The following is a 14473-nucleotide window of genomic DNA, read 5'->3' as shown; positions in this document are numbered from 1 at the left end:
TGACAGCAATGATGTGATAGAAAGTGTGTGTTTGCAGAGAATGCTGTTAACCCTTTGACACCTGAGCAAATAATTTCTTTCAAAAACACGGGAAGAAGGCGACTTAACAAGAAATAGCCAAAAAATTAGCAAGAAATTAGTCAAATGTTAAAAGAAAAATAATAATAATAACTTAAAAAACAAACAACAAAAACAGAGAGAAAAAACCCAAGAAAATTACCTCAAGAAAGTGCTTAAAAATGCTTTTTTTTCATAGTTAGCAGCCCCTCTGCAGGGAGAGCATGGGAAAAACACCAATCTTTTAGCATGAATGCTCTTAAGTCAGTGTTTTACCAGTATAAATCACCGGGTCTGTTTGTTTTGGAGATGAAGAGACATCTGCGGTTGATGAAGATCCAAGTAAAACCTCCTGAAAGTCTGGATCTTAAGTTATCAGAGAGACAGAGAGTGAGGTTAACTGCCCGTCTTCAACATGCCAAACAGCATAAGAGAAACACTCATTTGTAACGTGAAACTGCTTTATTCAGCATTTTTACTCGATTTAATCACCCAGTCTGTTTGTTTTGGAGAGGAAGAGACCTCTGTGGATATTTCGGCTCACGGTAAAAACCTCCCAAACAATGAACAGTGAAGGAATGCTCACCTTTCAGCAGGTTGCAATCTGCAATCCTCACCAATAAATGTCACTGAATCCACCAAAATCTTACACACTGGACCTGTAAAAAATGCTTAAACATTATTTAACCACAGAAGGGCTTCAGATTTGCCAGCAGTTCTGTATTTTTAAAAAAAACTGAAACCTCTTTTAGATTATAGTTAAGCACGATTATGTACGCACCAGAGAAGAAAATGTGGTTTTCATAAGCGAAACAGAAGCTGATGGCGAGCTCTGATTTTGAAGGTGTGACAGTTTGTGAAATCAGCTGATAAACTGGAATTAAAACCACGCAGACTCTCCGCTTGGCCGCCAATCTGCGTCCCTCTCTCTGGATAATCAGCCGAATGACTTAAACGCAAACGCCCTGCTCTTTTTAACATGCTTTTCTCACCACCAGTCCTCTGCCATTGATAAAGAGATTAGAATCAAGCAGATTAAAACACAGTCACGGGATAATCCCGGGTGCCCCAGATCTGCCAGGTCATCAAGTGACACTGCACGGGCTCCAAAGCCAATGTCAAAATCAATTACGTTTATACTGGCTGTTACGCAACACAATTATACTTCCCATGTGGAGATGTAGCATAGTGATTTTCATATTTAAACGGAACTGTGCAGTTAATACACCACTTACAACAGAATATTTTTGAATTATTTGGCATTATGCCCACGTTTTACCGGCTCCAAACTGAAATATACCGATGTGCAGAGGATATCTTTCTCTCTGTTTTTGTAATACATGCAGCAATTCAAATATATTAGAGCTGTGACTAATGGTTATTTTAAATATTGTTTAATTTCTTGATAATTTCTTGTGATGAATCCAGAAATTGTTTGGTAGATAAAATGTCAAATAATTGTGAAAAATAGCCTTCCCAGAGCCCAAATTAAATATCTAAAATTTGTTCAACCAACAGTCCCAAACCCAAAGAAAGTCAGTTTCCTGTCATATATAACAACAAAGCATAAAATTTTTACCACATTTGAGAAGCTGAAAGTGGTGAAACTTGGCATTTGTGCTTGAAAAATGACTGAAATTATGATTCTTCTGTCCATTGTGTAACCTTTAAATTGACTAAATATTTAAGATCTAATCCAACATGCAAATTGGGCTTTTCACTCTAGGTTTTCTTGTTGAATAGAAAAGTGTGAATTTGTGTGATTCCAAGTAGTTTAGGCGGAAAAGAGAAAGCTTTGAATGCTAATCGCAGGAATAAACAATAGCGATACACTGAATAAACAGACGGCTCTGTGATGTGGTTATTTAAGGCCAGTATATGTGTAATTTAACAACAAAGTGTGAATAAAATTCCCAATTTAAGGCTTCTTTTTTTATCTGTCCCTCTCAGTTTTCCTTATCATTAAATGCTAAAATTATTTTTCATTATCCAAAGGCAGCTGTAAAATTCAGGTATTTTGAGAAGTGTTGTATTTCTAAGACAGTAAAAGCCTTTGATTTTACTAAAGCTGTTGCTCCGTGTGTGTGTGTGTACTAGTGACCGAGTCAACATGCGCCTGCTGCAGTTATTTAGGTCACTGTGCCTCTCAGACGGTCAGGTGACTGTCACGTTCAGGTCCTCCGCTGCTCTCCAGCGGCAAACTGCTGAACTGCAGCTTGTTGTATTTGCTGCAGCACAGTAACAAAGAGAGTGTATATGGAATTAATGAGTCATTACTTCAAAGGCATTAACACGAAATTAATGTCCCTCGTGCATGTTGTGCTCCCTATGACATCTTGGTTTGAGCGGTAATGACGTCAGTGTAACCGTAGCAACTAGACATGAGATAAGATAGCCCGTGTATCTCTTTATGAAAATTAAGCTACAGAGACTTGTTAAATGCATTGAAATTCCAAAAATATACCACATCTCTGTGATTTATGGTTTCTAGGTTTCCAGTCTGTGCGCTCAGATAAGGTAACTGCTGTGGTGGCTGAAGCTGACGTTATATTTATAAAAGCATACAGACCCAATTGGTATAAATGTATCAACTCTTTGCAAGAAAGTGAATAAGCAGATTTCATGGTAATTTTTTACCTAAATGTATACTTAATTTTTCCTGAAAATAACCGTTTGAAAAGTTTGTGCAGAATTTTATGTTTTACAAGACATTAGGGTAGAAATTCAGAGGGAAAAATAGATGTTCTGAGCGATTTTTGAAAGAAAATATCTTTTTTTTTTCAACATCATACGTCAAACAGCTTCAGAACACGTCTACTTAATGTACCGGTAAATAAGATGCAAGATGAAAGTGCGTTTTCCTCCTTTCAGCCTGTTGTCACTCCGCCTTTGACGGGATCAGCTGACTCAGACTTGGCACTCGCCTCACAGTTTACCAGCAGCTTATGATTATCTAATGTAGGTGAACTTTTAGAGTAATTTCCCTCAAACTGATGCAACAGACCTGGAGCAGCGCAGTCGTGAACTCTCGTCATCATTTCATTTATTTACAAAAAAACAGAAAAAAACCATGGTTACAATGAAAAAAAAATAACCGAGACATAAAATGTCAAACAGGGGAAAAGGACACATCAAAATGTGACACTGATTACGTCACAAAGCGTCGTCTATTTATAGATTTAAAAAAGGAACAAAACTGTGTTTACGGTTACCGCTCTAACAGATAGATGTTGCAGTCTGCATCCTCCGAAGTTTAAATCTGAGTACAGCACTACCTCTTTCATTTCCTGTTGTGGCTCACTCTCCCGGAGCGCTTCGTCTCGGTGTTTCTGCTCTAGAACTTGAACTCTTTGTATTTCTTGGCGCCGCCTCTCGTGTCCTGTGGCTGGGCCTTCCTCTTTTTTTGCTGCACGGTGACGAGCGGAACAGAGAAGAGAAAAAAGAAGACGCTATTATTATTCAAATGTCACCACAAAGGGAAAACTGAACTGACAGTACACCACGCTGCATTAACAGCCCCCACTTTCCTTTAGTTTATAAATAACACTTGTGGTCAACTTTGTTTGCGTCAATAGCAATGATGATGTTTATCAGGTGGGGCTTAAATATAACAAACTGTTCCATTTTTAAGCCTTAGGGACTGTATGGTGCATTTTACATGCTTTTCATTCTTCATTTTTTGAAAATTTTGGCTGTGTTCATGCATATGGCGTACATTTTGACAAGATTTGCAGTTTAGTTAATAATGAGGGAAAACGCAGTGAGTAACACAAGCAAAACATACATAGCGCAAAAGGTTTAATATTAACTAAATTTTAATAACTATTACCCATAAGAATCACACTTTGAGATTTAAGAACCAGCAGCTTTGTTCACGGCTTTAAAAGTGACGTCTGATTCCTTTTTTTTTTTTTTTTTTATGAAACTGCGGTGAAGTTTCCCAAAATTCGCTCGGGTTCTGACAGCACGACTTTTTTCTTTTATTGGCTATACTGTAGCTCCTGCAGTAACTACATATGTGGCTCTTCTATTAAATATGAGTGTTGCTGCTGCAGCTGCATGGAAACACAACCTTTCTGTTTGAAATATCAATCACACTTCAGAAAAGCAAATGTAAACACTTTCGCGTGTAAATAGAATCACTGTGTTTCATCACATAGAAAAAAAGGGCTGTAGCTTGTCTCTGTACCTTCTGTTTGGCAGCGTGTTCAGCCACCATGTCGCTGAAGTCCTCTTTCTCGACCTGAGCCTGCTGTTCTCTGACGTGCTCCTCGTACTTCTGTGTCATGGCCATGGGGTCCAGCTCCAGCTCCTCCGGAGCCAGGGCCACCTCTACGCCCTGCGACTCCTGCCCTCCGCCTGCCTTACGACCTGCCATGGCCTGATGACAGCAGAGAGGGGACAGATTTAAGGAATATTAGAGAAAATATCGAATACTTTTACCTCATTCGGATATACAAACACGTCTCCACAAACACCATCTCAAGCTCACTGAGAGCCGTCTCACCCCTGACACGTCGTAGATGTGTGTTGAAGCCATCATGGCTGCTCCGACGGGGCCAGTTCGTCTCTCTGGGAGCACGGTAAACAGCTGTGGCGTCTCGTTTCTAGTAACACAAACACCAAATGGTAAGAGCAAGAAAACAGCTGTTTTTTTAGCTTATATCAGTGATTACTCACTCTGAGGGGAGTAACAGTTGGTGTACTTGTACCAAACTATCACGGTAGCGGGTACACACGATACAAGGTATGCAGCCAATAATGTATCAATTTACAGGCGTTGAGTATCAATTTAAAAAATATATATGCATATGCAAATAAAACTTTTAGCAGTCTACTACTCAAATGCTTTTTCAGTCTGGGATAGATCAAAAAAAAAAAAGATTGAAGTGAGATAAACAGATCGAAAACTTGTATTACCTATTTTTTATGTTTTTTTCTGTGTTTAAAAAAAACTGCAAACTAATTTTGGTTAAAAAAAATGAATTTAGAGGACAAAAATTCTTACTATATGAACGTAACTAAAAACAACAATAATATTTCATAATTAACAAGGAGATTTTTAATCTAATGAGAACAGAGTGATGGCATTTTATCAATTAACACTTTAAATTAAAAGACTTTTATTTTACATTTATTTTCCCCAATATGGGGCATTAAAAAGTAGTTTTGGTCAGTTCGTTTTTCAGATTAACTATATTGGGTTATTTGTATGAAGACATTGTTATGTAAAAGTTGCATAAATGTATTTTATATTATTCAAATAAACCCATTAACTGAAGATGAAATGTAAGCCGCTTCCTCTGTTTCTCATCCGCGGTGCACCAAACCAGCAGGAGCTCTGCTGTCGGAAGTAAATGGGAAATTAAAACAGCGGCATTGCTGTGACAAGACAATGCAGAGCGACGCTCACCCGTCCATGGCCTCCTCGATTTTCTTCTTCCTCAGCTCAATCAGCTCTGGCGTCTCCATGCCGGCGGGTACTGACGAGAAGCCTCCGGGGGTGATCAGCCCACTGAAACACACCAAATGAGATACAGTACATGATGAGTTCAGTCGTGCGTGTCCATCTCCATGAATGCATCTTAGTGTGTGCGTATGAATATTCAGCACTCGGAGCGGCGAGAGTGATCTGGAACATACAGGCAGAAATGGACTCGCTCATCTCTGCGTACAGAAAACGACCCAAAGCAAACAAGTGACACAGATGAACATGGACAAGCACACAGCAGCCACCAAGACATCAGACCTGGTGCTTTAATCTGAAAGGTCAGGGGTCAGCTGCCTTTATAATTACACAGTAAATTGTGGTAATGTCATCAGTCTGTGTGTGCACTGATGAGAAGGTCATAATAAAAGGGAAGCTCATTGCAGAGAATGAAGAACAAAACAAAAACAAAAATTCAGACGAGGAGGCTCTTATTTTGAAATAAGACTCTTCAAAATGTATATTTCATACAAGCAAATTAAATTTATTAATATAATAATAATTTTAAAGACTTTTTTAATGGGAATTGGGACATTTAAGACTAATTTTACACAAACTAAAACTGGATAAAAAAAATATTAGAAAAAAATACATGAACCAATTTTTTTTTTGACATGAACTTGAGAACATTTTTGCAATTTTTGTAACATTTAACATGACATTTTTGGTCCAGTGACAAACTTAAATCTGGTTAGAACTGAGAAATACTTTGCAATTATTGTTGAGTTTTAATACCAATTTTGTGTGTCTCATTTTTAAGTGGGATTGCATTTTTAAGACTTCTGAAAGATTGATTTACAACATTTTTACATATTTTAATTTACATATTAAGGGCCTTATTTTTCATATTCTTTTAAATTCAATGCCTTTTAAGACTTTTTAAGGATCTGCGGGAACCCTGTTGTCGTGCCTTGATGCAAGTTTACCTGTCTGCTGGTGTGAAGAATCCAGTTTCGTCTGGTTTCTCCTCGTCGCTCTCCTCCTCCTCCTCTTCCTCTGACGACTCCTCATCTGAAGGCTCCAGTTCTCCCCATGGAGCATGATCCACCTCTTCCTCCTCCGCTTTGGCCTGATCACACATTCGACATTTTATTAGACACAAAAAACGTGGGAAAATGGGGGTCCAGGTGAAAAAAAAAGTTGAACTTTCGAATTACAGTTGTTGCAGAACTTTTGATGAAAATTTGAACAAAACCTATGATGGTGAAATTGGAAAACTTGTTTGCCAAATGGAATATACTAGTGGATTATAATTTTTTTTTAAATAAGGACTTATGAATCTAAAGCTCAAATTCCTATTTGTTGTTATAATTTTGATCTTGTTGTATAGTCTTTTTTTGCATGTATGTTTTAGCTGTTGCTTAAAAGAGATGACACAGCCAAAAAATGGTGGATATAATGTATACATTGCCAAGCTTTACCAGGAAGAGGGAGCACACCTTTCATAGTAAATGAGACTTGAAGTTTCTGCTCTCTCTGTGTGTGTGTGTGTGTGTGTGTGTGTGTGTGTGTGTGTGTGAGGATGTGTAGTCCTGACCTGGAAGTCTGCAGCATTGGTCCCAAACACGTCACCGTAAAGAGGTTTGCCCATTTCATCTACTGGTGGCTTCCCCCAGCCTCCGGCGTGATAACCAAATGTACAGTTCTAACGAAAAAGCCAAAAACAAAAGCAACATTAAACACACTTTAATGGATGTAAATATCGAATTAGATCTGCACACTAGATCCACTGAAAAAAGTAAAAAATAAACTGGATTATTAATATGGAGACCTAAGAGTAGCTGTCTTACCTCTGGGATGGGGGAGTTGAGTCCGGGGATCTTGAGGTTGGGGTAGGAGGGAGGCGGGCCGTACCTCTGCATGGCTATCAACCAGGGAGGAGGCACCTTGTGAGCGTTCTGGGAAAAAAGAGACAGCAACATAAGCTCGCTGACCCGCACAGTTCAGTTTCGTTCTCACATACAGCTCCTTTGGTTAATATCTAAATAATTTCTGATTTGCAGTGCATGTATGAAAGGAGCTGTGTACTGTTAAAGTTCATATTTGTGTTTTGTTTTTGTTTTTTTTAGAGAAATTGCTCTTTATTTCAATGCTTTGCTAAGGTAATTTTTTTTTCTTTTTTGTGTTTTTAACGTTTTCTTGGTGACTTCATGTTGAATTTTAAATTTAGTGGATCTTACGGGTCCGACTGGCATGCCCAGAGCGATGCGCAGCTCGTCAGACAGATCCCCCGGCTTCTTCTCTTTCAGACGAGTTTCGAACTCTTTTCCCTGCAGAGACACAAAGACGCACAGAGCGGGTCACTTAAAGCACCTCAGATATCTAATTTTTCTTTCCCAGCAAGAGTGGCTGTCATGAAACAATACAAAATAACAGTTTATGCCCATGGGAAAACAAGAAAACTAGACTTATAGGTAGAAGAAATTAGAGACATTTTTAAATTCTCAAGGATCTAGCACCTCGTAGTAAAGATCTCCATGGATGGTGAGTTTGGGTTTGATCTGCCATTTGAAGAAGGCGTCGTGGAGCTTCTGGTAGTCGATGTCGATCTTTCCCATCTTGGGACGAACCTTCTCTCTCATTTTGGTTTTCATCGTTTTGGCGTCCTCCTGTAGACCGAAAATTCACAAAAATAAAGATGCTGTGTTTGAATTTCACTGCTTACTCTTCGAAATGTTGAAAGAAGCGGCTGGAAATGTGTGAATGTCGTTCGGGTATCCCACCTTCTCCTGCAGGGCCTCCCTCATCTCCTGGATACCCGTTTTCTTGATGAACTCCGGCAGCTCAAACGGAGGCTTCTCGATACCTCTCTTGCCCTGCAGATACTTCCTTTTGAAGCACCAGTGACGGGGCACCGGCACCGTGTTCCTGGTGGCCTTTAGGTGGACCAGCAGCTTGGGCTCCTGGGCCGTCACATCGTGCATCTCCACCACATCAGGACGAGCCACCAGCTGAAACAACAGACAAGAGCACCTTTTCAGCACTTTTTAGGTCATTTCCTTTTTTGTTTACTTTGTTTTTTTAAATTGCTTGTTTTCAGCTAATTGTCTTGTAACTATTTTACATTTTTTTGCACATTTTTGGGCCATGTCTTGTTAAGTAGCTCAGCTTGTTTTCAGGTTTTCAGGATTCCCTCAGTGTTCACTGTTTCATTTTAGTTCATGTATTTATTCACACCATCAGATTAGTGGAGAAACAAGGTCAGGGAGAGAAAAACAGGTGCGGAGAGGTTAGAAACCCAAATGTGGCTTATAAAAATACCTCACCGAAGGTAATACAATCCATTACAAGTAATACAATAAATTACAATACTTTGTCACAAGAAATATACTGGGGTCAGCAATAAATGACAAAAAAACAGGATCTGAGTTTCTTCTGCTCCAAAACAAACAGACCAGCTGATTAAAACTGGTAAAAACAGTGAATAAAGCAGTTATTGTCTCTCCGATGCTCTTCAGTTAAGAAAGGACATCTGGAGGTTAATGGGGGGACTGCAAGCCAAGCTGCCGCTAATTTTAACTCATCTTGTTTCTCTGATGACTTAAAATCCAGATGTGCAGATAATAAAATGGTTCATCTGGGTGAGAGATTAAAAACAGCCCTCATCTAAGAAGTTACGTGACTTGTAAGAAGCAGTAAGGAGGTTTGTGTCTGGACACGTTTCAATGTCCGGCCATCCGGCTGACACTTATAAAACCCTGTTCACCTGTTTGAGTTCAGCCACAGTCAGCCTGTTCATCCTCCTCAGCTTCTTCTTTGACAGTTTCGGCACATCTGGTCGGATTTCCTGTATGGGAAGATAGTTCAAAATGTTTTACATGCAAACCAGCAAAGATTCTGTTATTTCTGTTTCATAGTTCTAACGGAAGGAGAGATTTAAACCTCATCGCTGTCGTCGCTGTCTTTCCTCTCATCCTCGAAGCCTTTTTTCCGCAGCACGGCCGTTTCCTGCTTCTCAGCCTTCTCGGGCTCCTTCTCCTTCTCTTTCTTCACATCGTCAGTCAGCTGAAAGAGAAGGAACTTACTTTAATGCGAAACAAAAATGCCATAATACACCTGCAGGCAAGTAATTTAATCTTTGCCTGTCATTACAGCCCTTTGCAGAAGGGGAAAAAGATGATTGCCATGCACTAAAATAATACAAAGGTGTGTTGTAGTCACCTTAAATGCCTCAAAGATCCTCTTGAAGAAGATGTAGTTGGGATCGTAGATCTCCGGCTCCTCCGTGACGTACTCGATCTCCACCTCTGGCTCCTTCTCCTTCTCCTTCTCCTTCTCTTTCTCTTTCTCCTTCTCCTTGTCCTTGTCGTCGCCCTCCTTCTTCTTCTGCTCCTGCTCTGCCTGCTCCTTCTTCTCCAGGGCTCGCTTCTTCTTGCTCTTCTTCTTGCGGTTTCGGCGCCTGCGGTTTTTCTAAAAAAAAAAGGAAGGTTGGTTCATGAATTAAAAATGATCGACTTTTGTGACGATGCGCAAATGCGAAAACACAAAGAGGTCTGTGGCAGGGGTGTGAAAATGTGCACTTTATGTTCTGTTTTCACAACAATAACAACACATTTACCCTCATTTATGAATGGATGTGACTCAAACATTCAAAATGATAGTAGAAGCAACACAAAACAACCAAAATATCACAAGTACAGCTGCATAATATTACCGAAGAGATGGCGCGAGAAAAGACTTACATCTTTCTTAGAGATCTGACTGTCGTCGTCTTCTGTCTCAGACATGACTGGTGCAGACGAGTTGTTCATGTCCATCTCTGCTCCTTCGTCATCCTCTTCCTCTTCTTCTGACAGAACAGAAACAGACAAATTAGATAATAAATCAAAGTGCTAACACATCCTAACTGCACCCATGTGGACAAACATTTCAGTAAAACACTGAGGAGCAGCTGTTCGGACCTGCGGGGTCAGTGAGCTGCTCCTGTCTGATCTCCTTCAGCTGGAGGATCTTCTCCAGAGCTTGAGGGATTTTGGGTCCACTGATGCTGACCTCCTCGCTCTGCCACACCTGGAAGTGAAGCAAAAAGCAACTTGTGACTAAGAATGTAGCACAGATAGTCTGCCACTGTCAACAAACACGTGATCCAAGTCCCTATAAAACAATCACCACTGAACTGATCATCAGGCAAAAGTTGTATTTGCCTCCCAATTATAACATAAAAAAGATATTTTCTCACCTCTCTGTTATCTTCTCCTGGAGGAGGTGGAACTCTCTGTTTCTGAGTCGGCATCATGCTGACACCAGGAGGCAGCGGTCCGCGAGGATCCAAAGTAGCTAAAAGACAGATTGCAGGCAATGAGCAACGTTACAATGTTACAGTAGCAAAGGGATATCAAAGCAAGGTGTGCACAAGATAAATAGAGCAAAAAGAACAACATAAACAGTAAAACACAACAACTCAAAACTAGAAATAGAAGTAGGAACTGAGTATAAATGATAAAAAAAAACAGATGCAAATCGCAATAGTAAAAAAAAAAAAACTAATTGCACATGGAAAACAACTGCACATTGTGTTAAATTATGAGTAGAGCAACATGCAGCAGGAATAAAAAAAATCAAAACAATCACCACATCACTAACGTACCTCTCACTGCGGTGACAGGAGCCATGGGTCTGGGCCCTGAGCCCTGCTGCATCTTCACCATCTCCTGCTGACGCTCCTGCTCCAGCAGCACTGCAGCCTGATTTACAAGAAGGAAGGAGATGGGACTTAAAATACGTGATCAAGAAAAGGAGTAGAGTCAAAGGTGTAGGAATAAAACAGAAAAGGGAGAGTAAAAGATGCACACTGACTGTTAGGAGGCAATTAATTTATTATAAATTTAGAAATGTACAAAAACTCTTTCCTAAGAGTGTTTGTAACATTTTTCCAAGTCTCTAAATCTGAAGTGAAGTTCTATCTGACGAGGTGGACTATCTTTATCGTCTCACCCTTCTCTGCTGCTCCAGGAGATCCTGTTCATCCATGACATGGGAATCACCCTGTGATACACAGAATCAGTGAATGACTGAGCGACAGTCAAACAAAAAGCCACTCAACAGCATTTTCTCTCTGCTCCATCGTGACTGAAACTTTTACCCGACAGCTGTCAGATGAAAGTGTAGCAGTTTGATTCTACCATCCAAAGCAGATAGTTTGAGTTCTTCAATTTGCGTTCCTTGCTTTGAGGAAAGATGTTTTAATGATCTGTTGTTTTCAATCCTACCATCTGACAGACGGATTGCATCTCAGTGTTTGAAAAGGAAAGCAACACATGGATTAAACAGTCAGGAAACTTTACCTGCTGCTTGGCTCTCTCCTCCTGCTGTAACACCATGGCCGCTCTGTGCTGGGCCATCTTCAGCTGGTCATCCTGCGACAGGCCCGGAGGCGGCAGAACTGGGGGCTCCATGCCCATGTGCATGCCTGGTGGAGGGGGCCCTCCTGGCATCATGCTCATAGCCTGGAGCATGCCCATACCAGGAGGCATGGGTGGCATGGGCATCGGGGGCAAGGGGGGGATACCTTGCATCTGGAGAGGAGGAACCACATGAGACTGTGAGAGGGGGTGGGAGGTATGAAAGTGTGGGAAATAGGACAGTCCATTATTAACCTACAGCCCCTTTATTTGGGTGCTCTGCATACAGACAATGTAACTTCTGATGAGAGATATTTGTTTAGGATCCTAAGTGCTGCCAGCAGCAAAGCTATAACTAGAAAGTGGCTAAAATGTGGATGCTTGGGCTGAAATTATATATGATATATCAAAGATGGAAAGGATTACTTTTGCTATTAGACTGTAGCAGCGCACGTTCTTAAAAAGAGGGGAAAAGATGGACTAAGCATATTACACCTGTATGCTTGTCATTTATTTAAACTGAGTTTGACTTAGTATTTATTTATATATATATATATTGTATAGCTACTTTTTCCGTTTCTTTTGAAACATTTACCTGGGAGCCCATTGCTTTGTCATCATTAGGTTTGCTGAGGAGGATCCCAGTCTGCAGAGAGAAACACACACAAATGACACTTCTGTGGTAAAATCTTAATGAGGAAGAGAATCTGTAATTGTGCACTGTTTATTTACTTAACAGCATTAACCCTTAGATCGGCAACAGCTTCTTGTGCTGCATTCAGGCACATTTCACAGTCATAAAAACAATTGAAACCTGAGCAAACGGGTATGATTTCCTTCATAAACGTGCAAAAAAGGCAAGAAACGTCCTGCAAACTATAAGAACAGTGGATTTAGAATTTTTTTTCTTTAAAACACAGGTAAAAAAATGTCTTTAATTAAATATTTTAAATTGTGACGAGAAAAACAACTTTAAAAAAAAGAAACGGGGGGGGGGGGATTACTGGAAATTATCAAAAGACTGGCAAATAAATCCTCTAATATAAATATGTCTAATATTATTGTCCTATCTTTCTTTTCTTTTTTTTTTAATTTGTTAGTGAAGCAACAAAGACAGTTATTCTTTATACCCTCAGAGGGTAGCATTTTATTTTTAGGGGGTGGAACCTTGTTTGACAAACTAAACTGTACAGGTGAGAATATGTCTATGTAAATTAGATATTTTTTTGGCTATTTTAAAAAAGGCAAAGACTTTGTAGTAACACTTACCTGAATCATGTAGCCCTTCAGTCTGTCAATCAGTTCCTCTCTGGGACCTGAAGAAAGACGATAAACTTGATTCAAATTGGAAAATTATGCTCCAGAGCTAAAAACAATTTTAACATAAACCTGCGCAAACATTTCTAAGAATGTAAGCTGTGTTTTTCACACTATTCAGGCCTCCTTTAACACTAAACGGACTGACTTAACAGAAAAGTTAGACAACGTTAACTCTGACAACTTCACTGCAGTTAGCCCGCGAGCTAACAGCTAAAACAGTGTGCTATTAACCTACAGGAGCAGATAAATGTTCACAGTGCTACTTTTATACACTGTATTGGTATATTGAATAATTAAATGCTGAATTGGCGTTTAAAGAAGTGTAAACACACCGCAGGCCTAGCTTTAGCGAGCCCATTGCAACGAAAGCATTGCGTTTATCTAGCTAGCATTAGCAACCGATTAGCTACCGTTAGCTAAACACAGTCCTTCCAGAGCGCGCTCCGTCTCTCTCGGTCTTTTCTTACCCATCGTGGGGGCTCCCAGCTCCGCCAGCTTGGCCTGGAGCTCCGGGTGACTCCATGTGTTCAAAGCCGCAATAGCAGTGCCTAAATCGGACGGCACGGGTTCGGTGCCCGGTGGTCCGTCGGTTGCCATGTTCAGGTTTTCTCAATGAAACAACGGCGGCGGCTGTGGGGAGCACGAGCGGCGCAGGACCGGGACTCGCGTAAAGCATGACGGGACACGTCCTGCCGAGGTGCCCGCTGGGAAGTGAAGTCCGAAAGGAGGAATGTCGCATTTACTAATTGTAGCCTCGAGATGTCAGTGTTTACAGATTGAATATTGCTTGACATCCTTGTAATTACTTTTCACAGGTCAGTATTTTGTATAAAACAATCCGTTTTTTAAATAAAACAAGTTTAAACGTTTTTTCGTAAATCCTATCTATTAAGTGTGCAGTACGTGTGCAGAAATCCTTTTTTTAATCTTAAAATTGACTGAATTGAAAGTAAAAATCTTCAGTTATCTGCAAAATATACTTAAAGTTTCCAAAGTAAATTGGGATTATATGGTAAAATCACACCTATTAGTGTTATGTTATTACATAGGTGGATTACTAAACAGACTTACCAGGCACAGGCCCAGGGCCCATTCGCATCAAGGGGCAAAATGACAACAAATAGACACAACATGGCAAAGAAAGATACACAGATAACCTCAAAGTGACACAAAACAACCACACACATAATGCCTCAATGAGACACAAAACCACAGATATGCAAAATGACAACAAAGAGACACACAACTACCACAAAGTCTGTGCATG

At 40.1% G+C, this 14473-nt stretch overlaps 1 protein-coding gene across 4 annotated transcripts; it reads right to left on the bottom strand.

Annotated features, from left to right (window-relative positions):
- Positions 1-3083: 3083 nt before the first annotated feature.
- On the bottom strand, positions 3084-13879 carry sf3b2 (splicing factor 3b, subunit 2). Of its 4 annotated transcripts, none has more exons than XM_042512627.2 (22): positions 13674-13879; positions 13156-13202; positions 12482-12532; positions 11830-12060; positions 11480-11530; positions 11133-11229; positions 10725-10822; positions 10447-10555; positions 10228-10334; positions 9707-9955; positions 9428-9550; positions 9252-9332; positions 8269-8496; positions 8005-8154; positions 7726-7815; positions 7336-7443; positions 7083-7190; positions 6472-6614; positions 5471-5572; positions 4565-4664; positions 4247-4438; positions 3084-3463 (listed from the first exon to the last, which is right to left on the bottom strand). In XM_042512627.2, exons 1-22 carry the CDS (start codon positions 13801-13803, stop codon positions 3392-3394), a joined length of 2667 nt encoding a protein of 888 aa, XP_042368561.1. In that variant the 5' UTR covers positions 13804-13879; the 3' UTR covers positions 3084-3391. The 4 variants fall into 4 exon arrangements, with proteins under 4 accessions (XP_042368561.1, XP_042368562.1, XP_042368563.1 ...); XM_042512628.2 differs by having other exon boundaries at positions 10228-10331; positions 13674-13878; XM_042512629.2 differs by lacking the exon at positions 11480-11530 and having other exon boundaries at positions 13674-13878.
- Positions 13880-14473: the final 594 nt, after the last annotated feature.

The sequence above is a fragment of the Plectropomus leopardus genome, chromosome 23 (genome assembly GCF_026936395.1).
Source record: "Plectropomus leopardus strain MGB_pleo_1.0 chromosome 23, ASM2693639v1, whole genome shotgun sequence".
NCBI classification, from domain to species: Eukaryota; Metazoa; Chordata; class Actinopteri; order Perciformes; family Serranidae; genus Plectropomus; species Plectropomus leopardus.
Note: the sequence above shows the minus strand (reverse complement) of the source record. Positions and strands in the feature narration are given on the sequence as shown.